Source organism: Spizellomyces punctatus (assembly GCF_000182565.1).
Source record: "Spizellomyces punctatus DAOM BR117 chromosome Unknown supercont1.4, whole genome shotgun sequence".
In the NCBI taxonomy this organism is placed as follows: Eukaryota; Fungi; Chytridiomycota; class Chytridiomycetes; order Spizellomycetales; family Spizellomycetaceae; genus Spizellomyces; species Spizellomyces punctatus.
This window is the reverse complement of record NW_015971540.1, coordinates 250,624-263,801: the sequence shown is the minus strand read 5'-3', so window position 1 is coordinate 263,801 and position 13,178 is coordinate 250,624. Positions and strand designations below refer to the sequence as shown.

The 13,178-nt window shown below is 47.3% G+C and overlaps 4 protein-coding genes across 4 annotated transcripts; 2 read left to right on the top strand and 2 right to left on the bottom strand.

Moving 5' to 3' along the window:
- Nucleotides 1-242: 242 nt before the first annotated feature.
- Nucleotides 243-2,535, top strand: SPPG_02535 (uncharacterized protein). The gene is made up of 2 exons (XM_016750820.1): nucleotides 243-466; nucleotides 523-2,535. Exons 1-2 carry the CDS (start codon nucleotides 367-369, stop codon nucleotides 2,373-2,375), a joined length of 1,953 nt encoding a protein of 650 aa, XP_016610071.1. The 5' UTR covers nucleotides 243-366; the 3' UTR covers nucleotides 2,376-2,535.
- On the bottom strand, nucleotides 2,480-4,545 carry SPPG_02534 (uncharacterized protein). The gene is made up of 4 exons (XM_016750819.1): nucleotides 3,623-4,545; nucleotides 3,199-3,543; nucleotides 2,994-3,125; nucleotides 2,480-2,924 (listed from the first exon to the last, which is right to left on the bottom strand). The coding sequence occupies exons 1-4, from the start codon at nucleotides 3,839-3,841 to the stop codon at nucleotides 2,586-2,588; spliced, it is 1,035 nt and encodes a 344-aa protein (XP_016610070.1). The 5' UTR covers nucleotides 3,842-4,545; the 3' UTR covers nucleotides 2,480-2,585.
- A 956-nt stretch (nucleotides 4,546-5,501) lies between these two features.
- SPPG_02533 (uncharacterized protein) lies at nucleotides 5,502-6,485 on the top strand. The gene has a single exon (XM_016750818.1). The coding sequence runs from the start codon at nucleotides 5,889-5,891 to the stop codon at nucleotides 6,189-6,191; it is 303 nt and encodes a 100-aa protein (XP_016610069.1). The 5' UTR covers nucleotides 5,502-5,888; the 3' UTR covers nucleotides 6,192-6,485.
- An 18-nt stretch (nucleotides 6,486-6,503) lies between these two features.
- On the bottom strand, nucleotides 6,504-12,588 carry SPPG_02532 (uncharacterized protein; the record flags this gene model as incomplete). The annotated part of the gene is made up of 16 exons (XM_016750817.1): nucleotides 6,504-6,996; nucleotides 7,056-7,093; nucleotides 7,159-7,222; nucleotides 7,292-7,380; nucleotides 7,439-7,552; nucleotides 7,635-8,543; nucleotides 8,607-9,056; nucleotides 9,118-9,346; nucleotides 9,409-9,474; nucleotides 9,540-9,579; nucleotides 9,648-9,851; nucleotides 9,917-10,188; nucleotides 10,255-10,608; nucleotides 10,692-12,212; nucleotides 12,286-12,354; nucleotides 12,442-12,588. 16 exons carry the CDS (start codon nucleotides 12,586-12,588, stop codon nucleotides 6,697-6,699), a joined length of 4,866 nt encoding a protein of 1,621 aa, XP_016610068.1. The 3' UTR covers nucleotides 6,504-6,696.
- Between the last annotated feature and the right edge of the window lie 590 nt (nucleotides 12,589-13,178).

Genomic DNA, 13,178 nt, shown 5'->3' with positions numbered 1-13,178 from the left:
TCGTTGAGATGTGAAATGTGCCTTCGTGTTTTATTCCATATTGGAAGGAGGGCAGATTGTCAACTCAAACAGATATCGGTGGAAGAAGGTGAACCCAAGTCTTGCCAATTCCCATCTCTTTTTAAACTTTAAAAATCTGAAAAATAGTCACATGATATTCTCGTGAGCACTCCATCCCATTCCAATGCGTGGTCGTAATGATGACGCGAGTCTTTGTCCGCGCAGGGATCTGTGTTGTTCTGCACACGTCATGCGATTGCTCCGCTCCACCATGGGTATAAAGGGAATGGACGCTTGTTTTTCTTCTTCTTCTTCTTCTTCCAATATTCACCCACTCAAAAACTTACACACTTGACAGGAAGAAATATGGCTGGCTGGTTTGGCTCACGTACGGACGATCCCGTCCACAACGCTCGTCAGAAAGCAGAAGATGTGGCCCACGAAGCAAAACAAACGACCGAAGACAGTAGGTTAAAGGGTTCAAGGAACCACGGCGTCTCACATAACTCACATGCTCCTCAGTTGCCCATTCCACAGATGATCGGACTAGTGGCAAAAACATTGCTCATGCGAGCAAACAGTCGGCGGAAGATATTGCACATTACACAAAACAGCGATATGAAGATGTTCGACACGGTGCTGAGGGATATGCACAGTCTGCTCGTGCAGCCGCTGCGGAAGGATACGAATATGCAAGAGATCGCTCGGAGAATGCTCTAAAAGGTCTGGAACAGGGGGCGAAAAGGGTTGAGCGCGATGTAGAGGACACAGTGTCGTCAGCAAAGGAAAAGGCTGAAGAGACAAAGGATGCAATGTGGAGTTCATGGTTTCGAGCAAAGAACAAGACAGAGGAAGCTGCACATGAGGCTGCCGAGAACGCCAAACGATCCGTAGATCGTGCGGCAGACGCTGGGCGACACGGATATGAAGTGAGCAAACAGTCAGTCGAGGACGCGACTGAACGTGCCTCTCAACGAGCTGCCCAGGTGGCCAGTAAAGCGGATGAGGCTGGGAAGGGGTTTCTGTCCTCCATCTGGAGCGCCACGAAAAAGACTGAGGACGCGGCACATGAAGCAGCTGACAAGGTTCAATCTGCTGCCACCCGCGCAGCAGAACTGGGGAAAGAAGGCTACAATCAGACAAAACGCACCGTAACAGACACCGCTCACCGCGTGGAGCATAAGGCGGAAGAAGTAGGCGATTCATTCCTTTCTTCCATATGGGGTGCCAAAGCCAAAACAGAACAAGTCGCCCATGATGCTGCTGAAAAGACTCAACAAGCAGCCACACATGCGGCAGACTTGGGCAAGAAAAGCTACGAACAGACCAAATCTGCCCTGGGAAGTGCTGTTCACACCGTAGAACACAAAGCCGATCAAGCCAAGGAAGGATTTTTCGATACTATTTGGGGTACCAAACGCAAAGCGGAGGACATTGGCCACGATGTTACTGAAAAAACCGCGAGCGCAGCCCGTACCGCAAAACAAAATCTTGATTCAGTGGTGGATCGAGCGGAACGGGGAGCGGCCGACGTATCACGTCGAGCAGACGAAGTCGCCGAACGAGGTTGGAACGAATCCAAACAGACCCTCGAGTCCGCCAAAGAAACTGCTTTCAATACTTGGTGGGGTACCAAACAGAAAACCGAGCAGATCGGTCACGAAGCGGCTGAAAAGGTCCGCGAAGCATCTGAGAATGTTAAAGAAAAAGTTGAGGAACAAAGACCGTCTGGATGGTTCTCGTGGTTCCGCTCATCAACACCACCTTCAGATACCTTACACAACATCCAGCAAAAGTCCGAAGACATTTCCCATGCCACAAAACAAAAAATTGAAGACGCCGGTCACAACCTACAACAGAGAGCCGAAGATGTCCAACACAATGTGCGTCAAAAACTGGAAGATGTCGACTACACCGTTCGCAAAAACGTGTCAGATGCCACTGCTCCCCGCGTAGATGTATACAATCCAAATCCTACCACCCCCCAAACCGCAGCAGGGACCGTTTCCTCCGTTTCAACATCTCTTGACCCGTTGCCCCACTGGACGCTTGCAGCTCTCTGCGGGGCGGGAACAGGGTACGCTCACGTGCGCCTTCGCAACCCGGCGTCAACACTGTGCATGGCGACCCTCTCTGGTTTGTTTGCATTTTCTGGGTATCTGCTCAAAACTGGCGACGCGCGGCGTGGATATGACATTGGATCCGTCGCTTCGCTGGGATTATTGGCTTATACTGCACCAATGGCGAGACGGGATGGCGTTTGGTTAGGGTTTACGGCTTTGGGGGGTGTCAGCGTTGTTGGGAATGCTATCAAGGCGTATCAGGTTAGGACTGGGGTGCCGAGGGATGTACAGGTTGGAGTGCATAGGGCTTAGGAGAGCAACAGTCTTACTGGAAGGGATCTGGTTGTGTCCTTGTGCATGTTTTTGAATACATGTCCTGTGTGCCTGAAAACAAACTTTTAGCAGCTACTGATTTGAATTACAGTGTAATACAACACTAAGAGGTGCATTCATTTCACTTGTTACAGTATCGACAAAGTCCCATTACAACTATGTTATACTCATCATCCACATCCCGGAAACCTACCCATGATCCGCTCTCATCAATCTTAACTCGCTCGTTCCACCTTCAAACTCAGTTGGGCTAGGCATAGAAAACCTTGCATCAAACCCGTCTGGCAATTTTAATGCGCTCGGTTGACTTGTCTGTCGCGTCGTGGCATTCGTCATGCCCGTTTTACCTCGCCATGGTTCAGAGAGTTTGTTCAGGGCGGAGAGTGTGAGCCCCTTGCGGAACTTTTCGAGATAGGCTTCCCGGGCAAAGGTAAATCCAAAGAGCGGTCCGCCTAACATTACCCAAAAGTAGATGTTTCCGGCGAGGAGGACCAGGCTGGCCTGGAGGACGCGGGCCCAGACAAGTTTCTAATATAGTAAAATATCCGTTTAAGTCAGATGTCTAAGAGGGATAGAGGTGTGTAGAGGATACGTTACGTTTGCTACGACAAACACTCCGTCAACGAGAGTGTACGAGACGAGCACAATCAAGGAAACAATAAAGCCAATGCGTTGCTCCCTGTACTCATTAAAGGACTTGCGTGTATTTCGAAGAGCAATATTTAGCCACTGAAAAAAAAAGTAAAAAGTAACATATCAGAATCTGGTACCAAATCAACAAGGACAGAGAAAATGAACCCACCAGTAGGAAACTCAAACCAACAATTGGGAGTGGCAACATGGCATACTTGTAAATAGGTGCCCACTGACACCAATCATTCTCGGCATGATAATAGATCGTCCGTTGCTCGCCTAAGACATGCGCGGCCAGGCCTATTATAGGCATCGGGAGCCAAAAGATCAGCACGGTGGTCCAAAACTGCCATCCCCGTGCAGGCTTTTCCTGGATCAGGATTCGGTGGAGTTTATAGAGTCGGTAGACAAGGACGGTGAGGAGGAGCTGAACTCCAAAAATGGCCTGAACCCATACTCCCCATAGGAGGCAGATGCGAAAGATGCCGACATGACCCAATGCTCCAGTCGCTTGCTGCAGTCATAAAAACGAATGGATTAAGATATGAATGAAAGTGATAAGAAAGAGAAAATCCAAGGTGCGACCAACTAACCAGATTCCCGATCCACCACAAGATCGATGCCACCAGCGCAACGGCGATCAAGTGAACTTGTTTGGCTTTCAGTGGGGGATACCGATAGTTGATTATGGCGTAAACAACAGCGATGACGTCTATACACCATATGCCTGTACCGATCCAGATGGCGACATGGTCAGCTGTCGTAGCGACCTGCCAGTCTCGTTGAGGGATGACTGGTTCGTCTGTGCTCATCCGCCTCAAGAGTAGTGTGCGCCCTAATGTATTTTGGACGCTAGGAGATGGAAATGGGGGAAACCCGAGGTGAATCAAAGGTTAACGGATGAATTTGGGCGGGATTTTGTTGGCTGTCCTGAAAATATCGGCCCTCTGGATTCTGGAAAACTGGTATAATAAGCAAACAACAGTGTACCAGGGGAGGCGGATCAGCTTTATGTATATATGAAGGTATGGAGGAAGAAAAGAGGGGGACTCTACAAGGTGAGGCGCTTGCGTTCCTTGTCAAAGTTTAAATTTGTTTAAAATGGGGATATGTGCCAAAAAAGCACAAGAAAAAAACACACAGGGATCTGTGTGCACTCTGGAAAATAACTTAGATACTCCATGGATACAAGTTGGATGATATGGTTACTAGCTACGAACATGGAGTTAAAAAAGGGCTTTTTCCTTTGCAACAAATAAGCTTCCACACAAGTACAAGAAAATAACAAGACAGAAAAAGGACACAAAGAAAGCGTTACGTTTGTTATCAATGAGACACGAGGCGTTATTTCAAAAAGTGTTCAGAAACCACGACTGAACTATAAGCATAATTAGGAAAACGAAATGATCCCTAATTTTCAATAATAACAAACATGATTTGTTTTGATCACACTACGTATTACGACTGATTTTGGACATACGCAAACTGGATCATGACAGCAAAGAGTACCTGCTTTGTACGTATTTCCTGGTACTTTAACGCTTCACACCTAGTCCTTCATCGCTAGGTGGACTGTGCCAATGGCATGGAAAGAGTTTCATGGATGACCCACAAGATGTTACAATGTCACGCACCATGTCTGACTTGCTGTGAGCCGAGCAAAGTGCTTATTAGGGTCATTTTACATGGCTCTTCAAAAGGTCTGTTTCGTGGATAAGGAAACGCATCGTATCGCATCAACAGGATTCTAGAGATGCAACATTCCACCACATGAAAATACCGTTTTCATACTCTTGATTCCTACCAAGTCAAGCGACTGCCAAATAGCACACTCCTCATCTAGGTCATCGTATCAGTTTGGAATAATGTGGACGGTGAAAAAGTGCAACTTGTTCAGCCGATCCACACCGAGAAAGCACAGATCTCTCACATGGAAAGTGACTGTGCATGTGGCACAGTCACACACAGTGACGAATGCTGCCAGTGCCCTCACCATGGTTGCTTATCCCCCAAGTACGTTGGCAAGAGGCGAATTGCAGTTGGGCAAGGTGAGCATTCTGCTCGGAGAAAGGGTTCCAGTATCGCTTTAAAGAACAAAGAAACTTGTTAAATGGAGGGTAGCATGTGCTCATCGAAGAGTGGATGCCTTGTTGATGAATATTGTCCAATGGACCCCAATGTCCCCCAAATGTGCGCCTGGATGTTGATCGGATTGGCTTAGACTTTTGACTTACCAATGCGGGACCAGTCGCTCTGCTCCGTTTCGTAATATAAAAAATAAAAATCCAAAAAAAAAAAGAAAACATGGGGGCAGAAGGCTGTGGGCCAAAGCAAATCTCCAACTCGCGTGGGTCCATTGCAGAAAAAGTCATGAATTCCCCGCTTAGCTCAGCAACCTACGTTGTGCGCAAGTGTTCCATTTCACACCTTTTTGCTGCTCCACCCCCCTCAGCTGCTGGCCCACGAAGTAGTCGCCAAATATGCGTAATGGGCACCTTACAAAGAAAAAAATAAAAACATAGGTGACTTGCTCCCATGTATTCTTGATCAGTTAACTGATTCGAAATAAAGACGTGGCTATTTGGGCATTGGTTTCTTTTTTTTTTTGTAATTGGCGCTGATCCACCTCTCATTTCATGACTCGTCCACGGCCCACGTCACTTACGACTGAACGTGGGGAGTCTTGGCCAAAGGAGAGATGGAGGAGGACATGAGCATTATAAAAGGAGGACATCCAACTCTGTTTCTTTTTCATCATCAGCAACTCATTCAGATAGCCACATTACTACCAACCTAGTAAACAACAAAATCACTACCATCCCAGCTACTACAGCGATTAAAACCAACATTCAAAACACGATGAGCTTTTTCAAGAAACTTACAAAGGGCAAAGTGAAGCCCGGCTCGGATAACGCATCGGAACACAGTGACACTACCCAGCTCGTGCAAAACCAATCAGCGGCAAAGAGCGGAGCTTCCCAAGGCATTTACAGCTCATCGATCCCCTGTCCAATGATGTTTGAAGGCGCACGATTGAGTTCGGTCGATACGGAATCTACGACATCTACGAAATCAAAGTCGGACAAAAAGCAAAAAGCCAAAGACCTAAAGCCCCCGCCATTCACCGCAACAATATTTGTTCCGACAGCAAACCGACTATAAAGGCATCACCCGTAATACCTCGATAATTCGATAAAGGATGACCTCCTACTTGTATAAACGAAATGATTCGGACTATGTAGATATACCTGTATGCCAAAGGTTTGGAGTTGGAGTGGAGGGAAGGGATAATGGATGGTTAATTGATTAGAATGATATTTTTTACTCTTAGTATTTTATGTTACCCATTTTTTTTTGTCAGATTCTTTGTATAAGTGATTATCAGTAAAAATAAAGAATATGAAAAAAAAAAACAAAGCGGTTAGCTCCTATTTACTGTACAAAGAGACATAAAAGCTGGGATCTGTGATAACCTGCAATCTGCCATGATGAGGATGACCGTGGCAGTGACGATAATCTCATTTCATTTCAAACAATTACTCCTCAAATTGCCCCTCTATCCAAAAAACAACTCAGTCCCGAGCATCACTATACACAGAATACATATACACAACCGCAAAACTATACCCATCCCTCGCCCGAGCGACCTTGAATGATTACCAAACCCTTACTCTTCCACAACACCTGGTTTCACCGCACTGCTCGCTCTTCTCGATCTTGGAGAATCCCTCACCATCGACACCCTCCTCTGGCTTCTCCTCCTCAGCGATCCATCATTTGGCCCCAACAAGAAATACGTGTCCAGCTCCCCTTTGCCCTTGACATACACCCGTCCTCGTGGTTTAAAACGGTACCTATCTTTAAGAGTGTCGTATACAGCTTGGGTTACTTGAATGTGCTCGTCAAGGCCTGTGCTTTCCATTCGAGATGCTACGTTGACGGTATCGCCCCAAACATCGAATGTAAACTGTGATAGCATGTGATCAGTCAAGAGCGTACATCGAGTAATTGCAAGGAGACGCTTACGGTTCGGGTTCCGATCAGACCACAAACCGCTGGACCGACTGTTGCAATGTAGGTTAGGTATGGCACAGCAGAAGTCATCTCCATTACCGAATGTTATTCTTACCATGTATTCCCGTCCTCAGAGCGAAACTCTGTCCAGATCGAGCATTGAACGCTCGTACAACGTCCTAGTCATCAGCAACTACATTAACTACATTTTCGGTGGATGAAGCCACTCGAATATGTTGATAGCGTACCAGCAAATCAAGCGCAAAGTCGCATAACCGTTGCAAGTGATGCTCTGGGACATCCGGCTGCGGTTCGGCCATGGCCATGTATTTAGTTCCTGAGGTATACATGTCATATTAGCTTCCACACAAGCGGGAAGAGAAGCTTGGTTATACCAATGGTTTTAATCTTTTCTACACTCCGCGACCGCGCCAGCGCATCAATGTCGCAGATAATGTCGTTCAACGTCCAAATGTTTTCAATCTCGCTAGCATCGTCCGAAGGACCAACTAGAAAGATTGAAGTAAGGCAGAATCAGCAATGAGCGAATCGATAGAGCGCGATAAGTATATGGCGGGAGAGATACTCTACAGTTTGATATAAACGCAAACAAGATCGATACTTCCGCCTTATCGTCAGCAATATGCGTCGCTGGGTTGTCCTTCAACCTTTGAACAACTCTCAATGGCAAAATATTTAATAACATCCGCTCTGCGGCCGCCTGCGTCCGCTTCGTTTCTGCGTAATCCACCTCCGTTTGACGCTTGATGTAAAAGTTCATTCGGCTGATAATATCGTAGCTTCTGTTGGCTCGTACCACGGCAACGAGGACCAAACCCATCAGCCCCATATCTGGTAAGACACCCATAATAGTATGGTTTTGCTGAACGGATCCGTACTTGTAGACAATAACACACATTTGAGCGATAAAAAAGGTAAACGTAAAGAGAACGATGGCAAAATTGATATAAACGATTTTGACGCCGGGATAGACGAGGCATGCTACGATGCAGAGCACCATGCAGCCACTATGGTACGTCAGGGTCTCAGGTTGCGTCCCGGAAAGGTGCAGACATGTAGAAAGGAAAACAGCCGTAATAGTCGAAAGAGCAAATACATTTGGACGGAACCACCGCCATGGATCATGGGCCGCAGAATTTAAGTCGCCATGCTCGTCAGACTTTCTTCCTACTTCCTCCGTAGATGTCATCCACAATGCAGAAGCCAGTCGATCGCCCTTATCCATGACTCTAATAAACTGTTCCCGAAGCGGTCGGTTTAAACGGTATGCGAAAATGATGTCAAGTAAGAGTGTAAAGCCAATGACGGCCTCTACGGCAAAGATGGCTGGAGAAGCGTCCTCAAAGATGGAGATGTGAACGTAAAAGATGCAAACGTAGACGAAGAAGACGATGCCAGAGGCAAAGATGAGGGCTCCTGGCCAGTTGCGGATATAATTGTCGCGATAATCTCTTTCCATTATATGGTCTTTGAACTCAGCTGTAACAAAATTGGGAAAGTCAGTGCCGCAAACAGTAAACCCATGCACCAAAAGTCTCTTACATGTCAAGAAATTGATGCTGTTTTCAAAATTGTTCACGGTATTTCCAAGATTATTCTTCCCAGGTGCATTCCTCTTCCCCATCGAATTGGGCAAGTCGGTAAACACCATTGCATTCGACGCCCCAAATGCCTGTCGCACCGCCGCTGCAGTGACAGCCTCTCCTGATCCATGTCCAGACGATCCAGTCCGCTTGCCATGCAATGCCGGCAGTTCTCCTTGTATCCGCAAACGAGCAGCAAGTCTCTCCAATGCATCACCTTCCTCTTCTAGAACAAGCATCTCATACGTTTTTATCGGGTGACCAAACGCGGCTACATCGGGTGCTGGCATGAAGGATAGGGAGAGGCGGTTTTGGAGGAGGGTGTAAGTTTGTTCGCTTACGTGGGGAATGTTGGGGCGACCAGTTTGCTCCATAATGGAAGCGATGTCAACATCGCGGGACCAAATGTCTTGAAGTATCTCATAAGCCAATCTCATTTGCCACAAAGTAATACACGTGCAACAACATACCATATTTGAACTTCCATAGGCCCATTACACCCCCAATCACCGTCCCGGTATGTATACCAATCCTGAGCCTCAATTGCCTACCGAGACTTGCACTGACACGACGAGTGGTCGTCAGCATAATAAGTGCCATTGCGCACACACGCTCAGCATGATCAGCAATGAGCTCCTCGGTTTCAAGCTGTTCGGGAACCCCGCCTGCAATTTGAACGCAGTCGCCTATGGTTTTTATCTAAGTTGCTGAGTGAGGTTAGTGGTTTACGCTTGAAAGACGAAGGAGACGGGAGTTCTTACGGTTTCGAGACCGAGCTCAGTGACGAGGGCGTCGAATTCTGAGAAAAGCTCACTGAGGATTTCCACCTGGCAAATATATAGTTGAAATCTTCAATATTCACAATAAATATTGAGATAAACAATAAACATACCAAAGCATCAGCTGTAATCGACGATGAAAATTCTGTAAATCTGGATCCAAAAGTCCGAATACTGCCTCCAACTTGATTTGAAACCCAATGACAAACGTGAAGACTTACCCCACAAGATCTGCAAACATCACCGTAACACCCCTCAATTCCAAAAACGTCTCGTGAGTACTTAGAATCAACCGATCGCTCACTTTTCCTTGTAAACTATGTAGAGTTTCGATAACTTTGGCGGGAAGAATCATGGAAAGAAGGTATTCGCTTTGTTCTCGGGCGGCAAAGAGGCGAGCTTGATTGCGGTAGGCTATTCGATATCTATTTTTACAAATGGACCTATTAGATAGTTGTTTTCGAAAACAAAACCGATATCATGAGCTTACTTAATAAAAGCCTTTCGCAAGTGTACTTCACCGGTGTACCTAAAATAGGTACCAACAACCGTTGCAGCCGTATAAAACACCCAGTTTGCTACCAAGGGTTTAACGTCGTAGCCCTGAGGGAGCAAGGCTATTCCCTCGATGACGATTTGGCCGATGAGGAATACCCACATGAGCATGGCATAGTTGTAAAAAGGAACTTGGCCAAATGCAGCGATGCAGGTTTGGATAAAGATGAAGCGGTTTGAGTTACTCCCATACTTGATGCGCTCGGGCTAAAGCGATAGGACATGCATTAAAAAATAATGGGACACTCATGAGTTGACAATGGAAGAACTTACATCAAAACTTAGAGCATGGAATAAATAGTGTGCACTGTAATTCAGCGTTTCTAGTGCCATCATGACAAAAAAGATCTGCATAAATGCATTCCATCTCCGCTCCCAACTCTCCCTGAAACTCCAACATATTCCGATAATTCCGGTAATATTGACCAATCCCGAACCCAAATGAACGGGCAAGGGCCTTGTCTCGAAAACAAAGAATTCGATCACAAACCAGACAAGCCAGAAAAACACCAAGAGGGACAAGACGGTTGCTTGAAACGGCTTCACCCAGAGGTGGAACAACCAGACACGATAGAGATTCTCGATGGGGTACGTGAAGCGAAGATTCCAGCCTGTTGAAGGGCTTTCCTGTAAAACGGATACGTCGTGTTAGAGGATATTAAATGCTGCTGGTAATTCCAAGTTCCAGAGGTTGTCTAAAGCACACTTACACTCAATGGCTGTTTGATGGCCTTCCAGACGGACAATGGTTTCTTCCTAATCACCTCTGGCGCTGCGCCGTCACTCTCCTCCAACGCCAGTCCATCTGCCCGACTTTTCCGCTTAACAAATGTGCCTTTCTTAACCTCTGACCCTCTCGCAACATATTTAGTTGGTAACACACCACCTTCGAAATTCAACGATGATGCGCTCAAATCGGGGGGCTCCAAGCCTGTGGGTTTGACGGCCGGTATGACTGCCGACTTACTTTTCTCATGCTCGACTTGTGCCGGTTCGTCGCTTGCCAGTGCTGGAACATGCTCGGAGTGACGGGGCGTGAGTCCCGAGTCGATGTCAAGGTTTGCACCAAGTAGGACGTTTGGTGTATCTAGTGGTTTGAGATAAACGGAAAGTGGGGGATGCGTGTCGCTTTTGCTGATGGCAGATTCGGATCTCATGAGTGTGTCTGATACAGCAGGGAGAGCATTTTGGGAAGTTCTTGCTATTGGGTCGGTCAGTTCGGTACTGGGTGAATCCATGAGGGGAAAATTGACCCAAGGAGCTAACTGCAATGTAGGCGAAAGAATTGAGGGTGCTTCGGGTGTTGGAGGAATCATTTGCTCTGGGAGGGTTGTTTCGGAGATGAGGCCAGATATGGAAACTCTTTCCGCCCTATTCCCGTCAGTGCTGGAAAGAACGGCATTAGACGATGCACGGGACGCTCGAAGTGATCCACTCTGCCCCCCTATAGATATATGCGGTGAGCGATCAGTAAGAGAGCGCACGCCGTCGCCTCGATCACTTAATCGTCGAGAAGATTGTATATTCCCGTACATGCCGCCCGCTGCCGATATCCCTGTCGAGAGAACAGCTCTGCGAGGATTATAGGGTGCCGTAGACGGAATTCCCGGCATTATCATGGATGTTCTAGTCGCAAAAGAGGCGCGAGCAAAGAGGTCCTGCATGGTGGTCTGCAAGTAATCCTGTGGACCACCCAAAACATGCGTGGATGACTCGTCGGCATTTTCCACAGGTGCACTGCGAAGGTTTCTTATCACGTCAAATTCGCAGGTAATGTCGTCTCGGCCTTCAGCGACGGGGTCATCCACAAAACTATCCTGAAATTCCTCTTCGGCTACCCCGTTGGCGACTGATGATCCCATCTGGTGCGTACTACCGGCCCACCATCTTCCTTTCCCGCCATCCTGACCAAGTCTTCTTTCACTGTGTTGTCCAAACGTCGCGGAACGGGGACGCCTGTTTCCCTTCCGCTTTCCGACAGGGTTAGGTCTCGGCGATCCCTCCTCGATACGAGCCAGCTGTAAATCATCAATGCTACCCAAGTTCAGCTCCTTTTTCGATGAGCCTGTCCAAGGTCCACTACGTTTGAAGCGTGTCCAGATGGATTGCCCTGGCGGCGACGTCAGAGTTTCAGGTGGCTCACATGGGGGTCGGTCGACGGTGCCGGTGGAAGAAGCGGCGGATTTGGTAGGCCCAGAGGATGCTCGCCCATGATCAGGTCGTATTCCATCCTGCGACAAATCGAATCCCAAGCGTCAACAAGGAGGGTAATATCTCAACGATGTCGAATACTGCATGACTTACAGCCATTGATGTTTGTCGTTGGAAGTGTCGGACGGGATATAGGTTGGCTTCCGATGTTACAGTTCTTGGCTATTTGAACAGCATGACAGGAAACCATGAGTTGTCAAGACCAGATTCCAAAGCTTCCAATAAAAACCCTCAAAAATGCCAACATACACCAGCGCTTTTTGGACGAATCACTCCACGTCTAGCTGACAGTGCTTCGGCCCCATTCAATTGCGGCTCAGACTCATGGCTCCTTGGGTATGCAGCAGCGATTACCCTGTGCGAGGATGACGGTCCCCCTTGTTGATCCGTTCTCATTATGATCGTCAATTGCCGAACAATGCGCTTACGATATAATGACGAACAACGTCCCTAATGCTGCTAGGAATGAACCAAGATGCCCAAGTATTCTTACTCTATACAACCTCGCTCAGCGACTATTGTGGCTCATTAAAGGGTAGCAAAGCGTTCACAAGAAACCGATCGTTTATTCCGTGATTTGAAACCAGCATCAGGGACCTCGTCTGTGATAATTTGGGATTGTATATTGTGTATTGGGTAGTGAATTAGGGTAGTGGCGTCATTCAGATGAGCCGAGATGCTGCCAAGCGCCCTTGGTAGCTCTGGACCGATTTAGCAACTGAGGATCAGAGTTGCGCCTGTTGCTTTGAGTGCTGTTTGAGATGTTCGCTTTTTAGGTCTGCATGTCAAGTCAACTTCTCTTTCATATCTGATGAACACTTTGCTGAACACCTCGAGCCCTGTCGGACATAAGCTTATGTAAGCTCTAACAGATAACAACCTGGCTGGCTGCGGTAAAAATACCGTTTTAACCCCGTTGTGACTGGGAGTGACGACGTCCATGGCATTAGATAACCGTTAAGAAGTTTGGTGCAATGATGCTATGT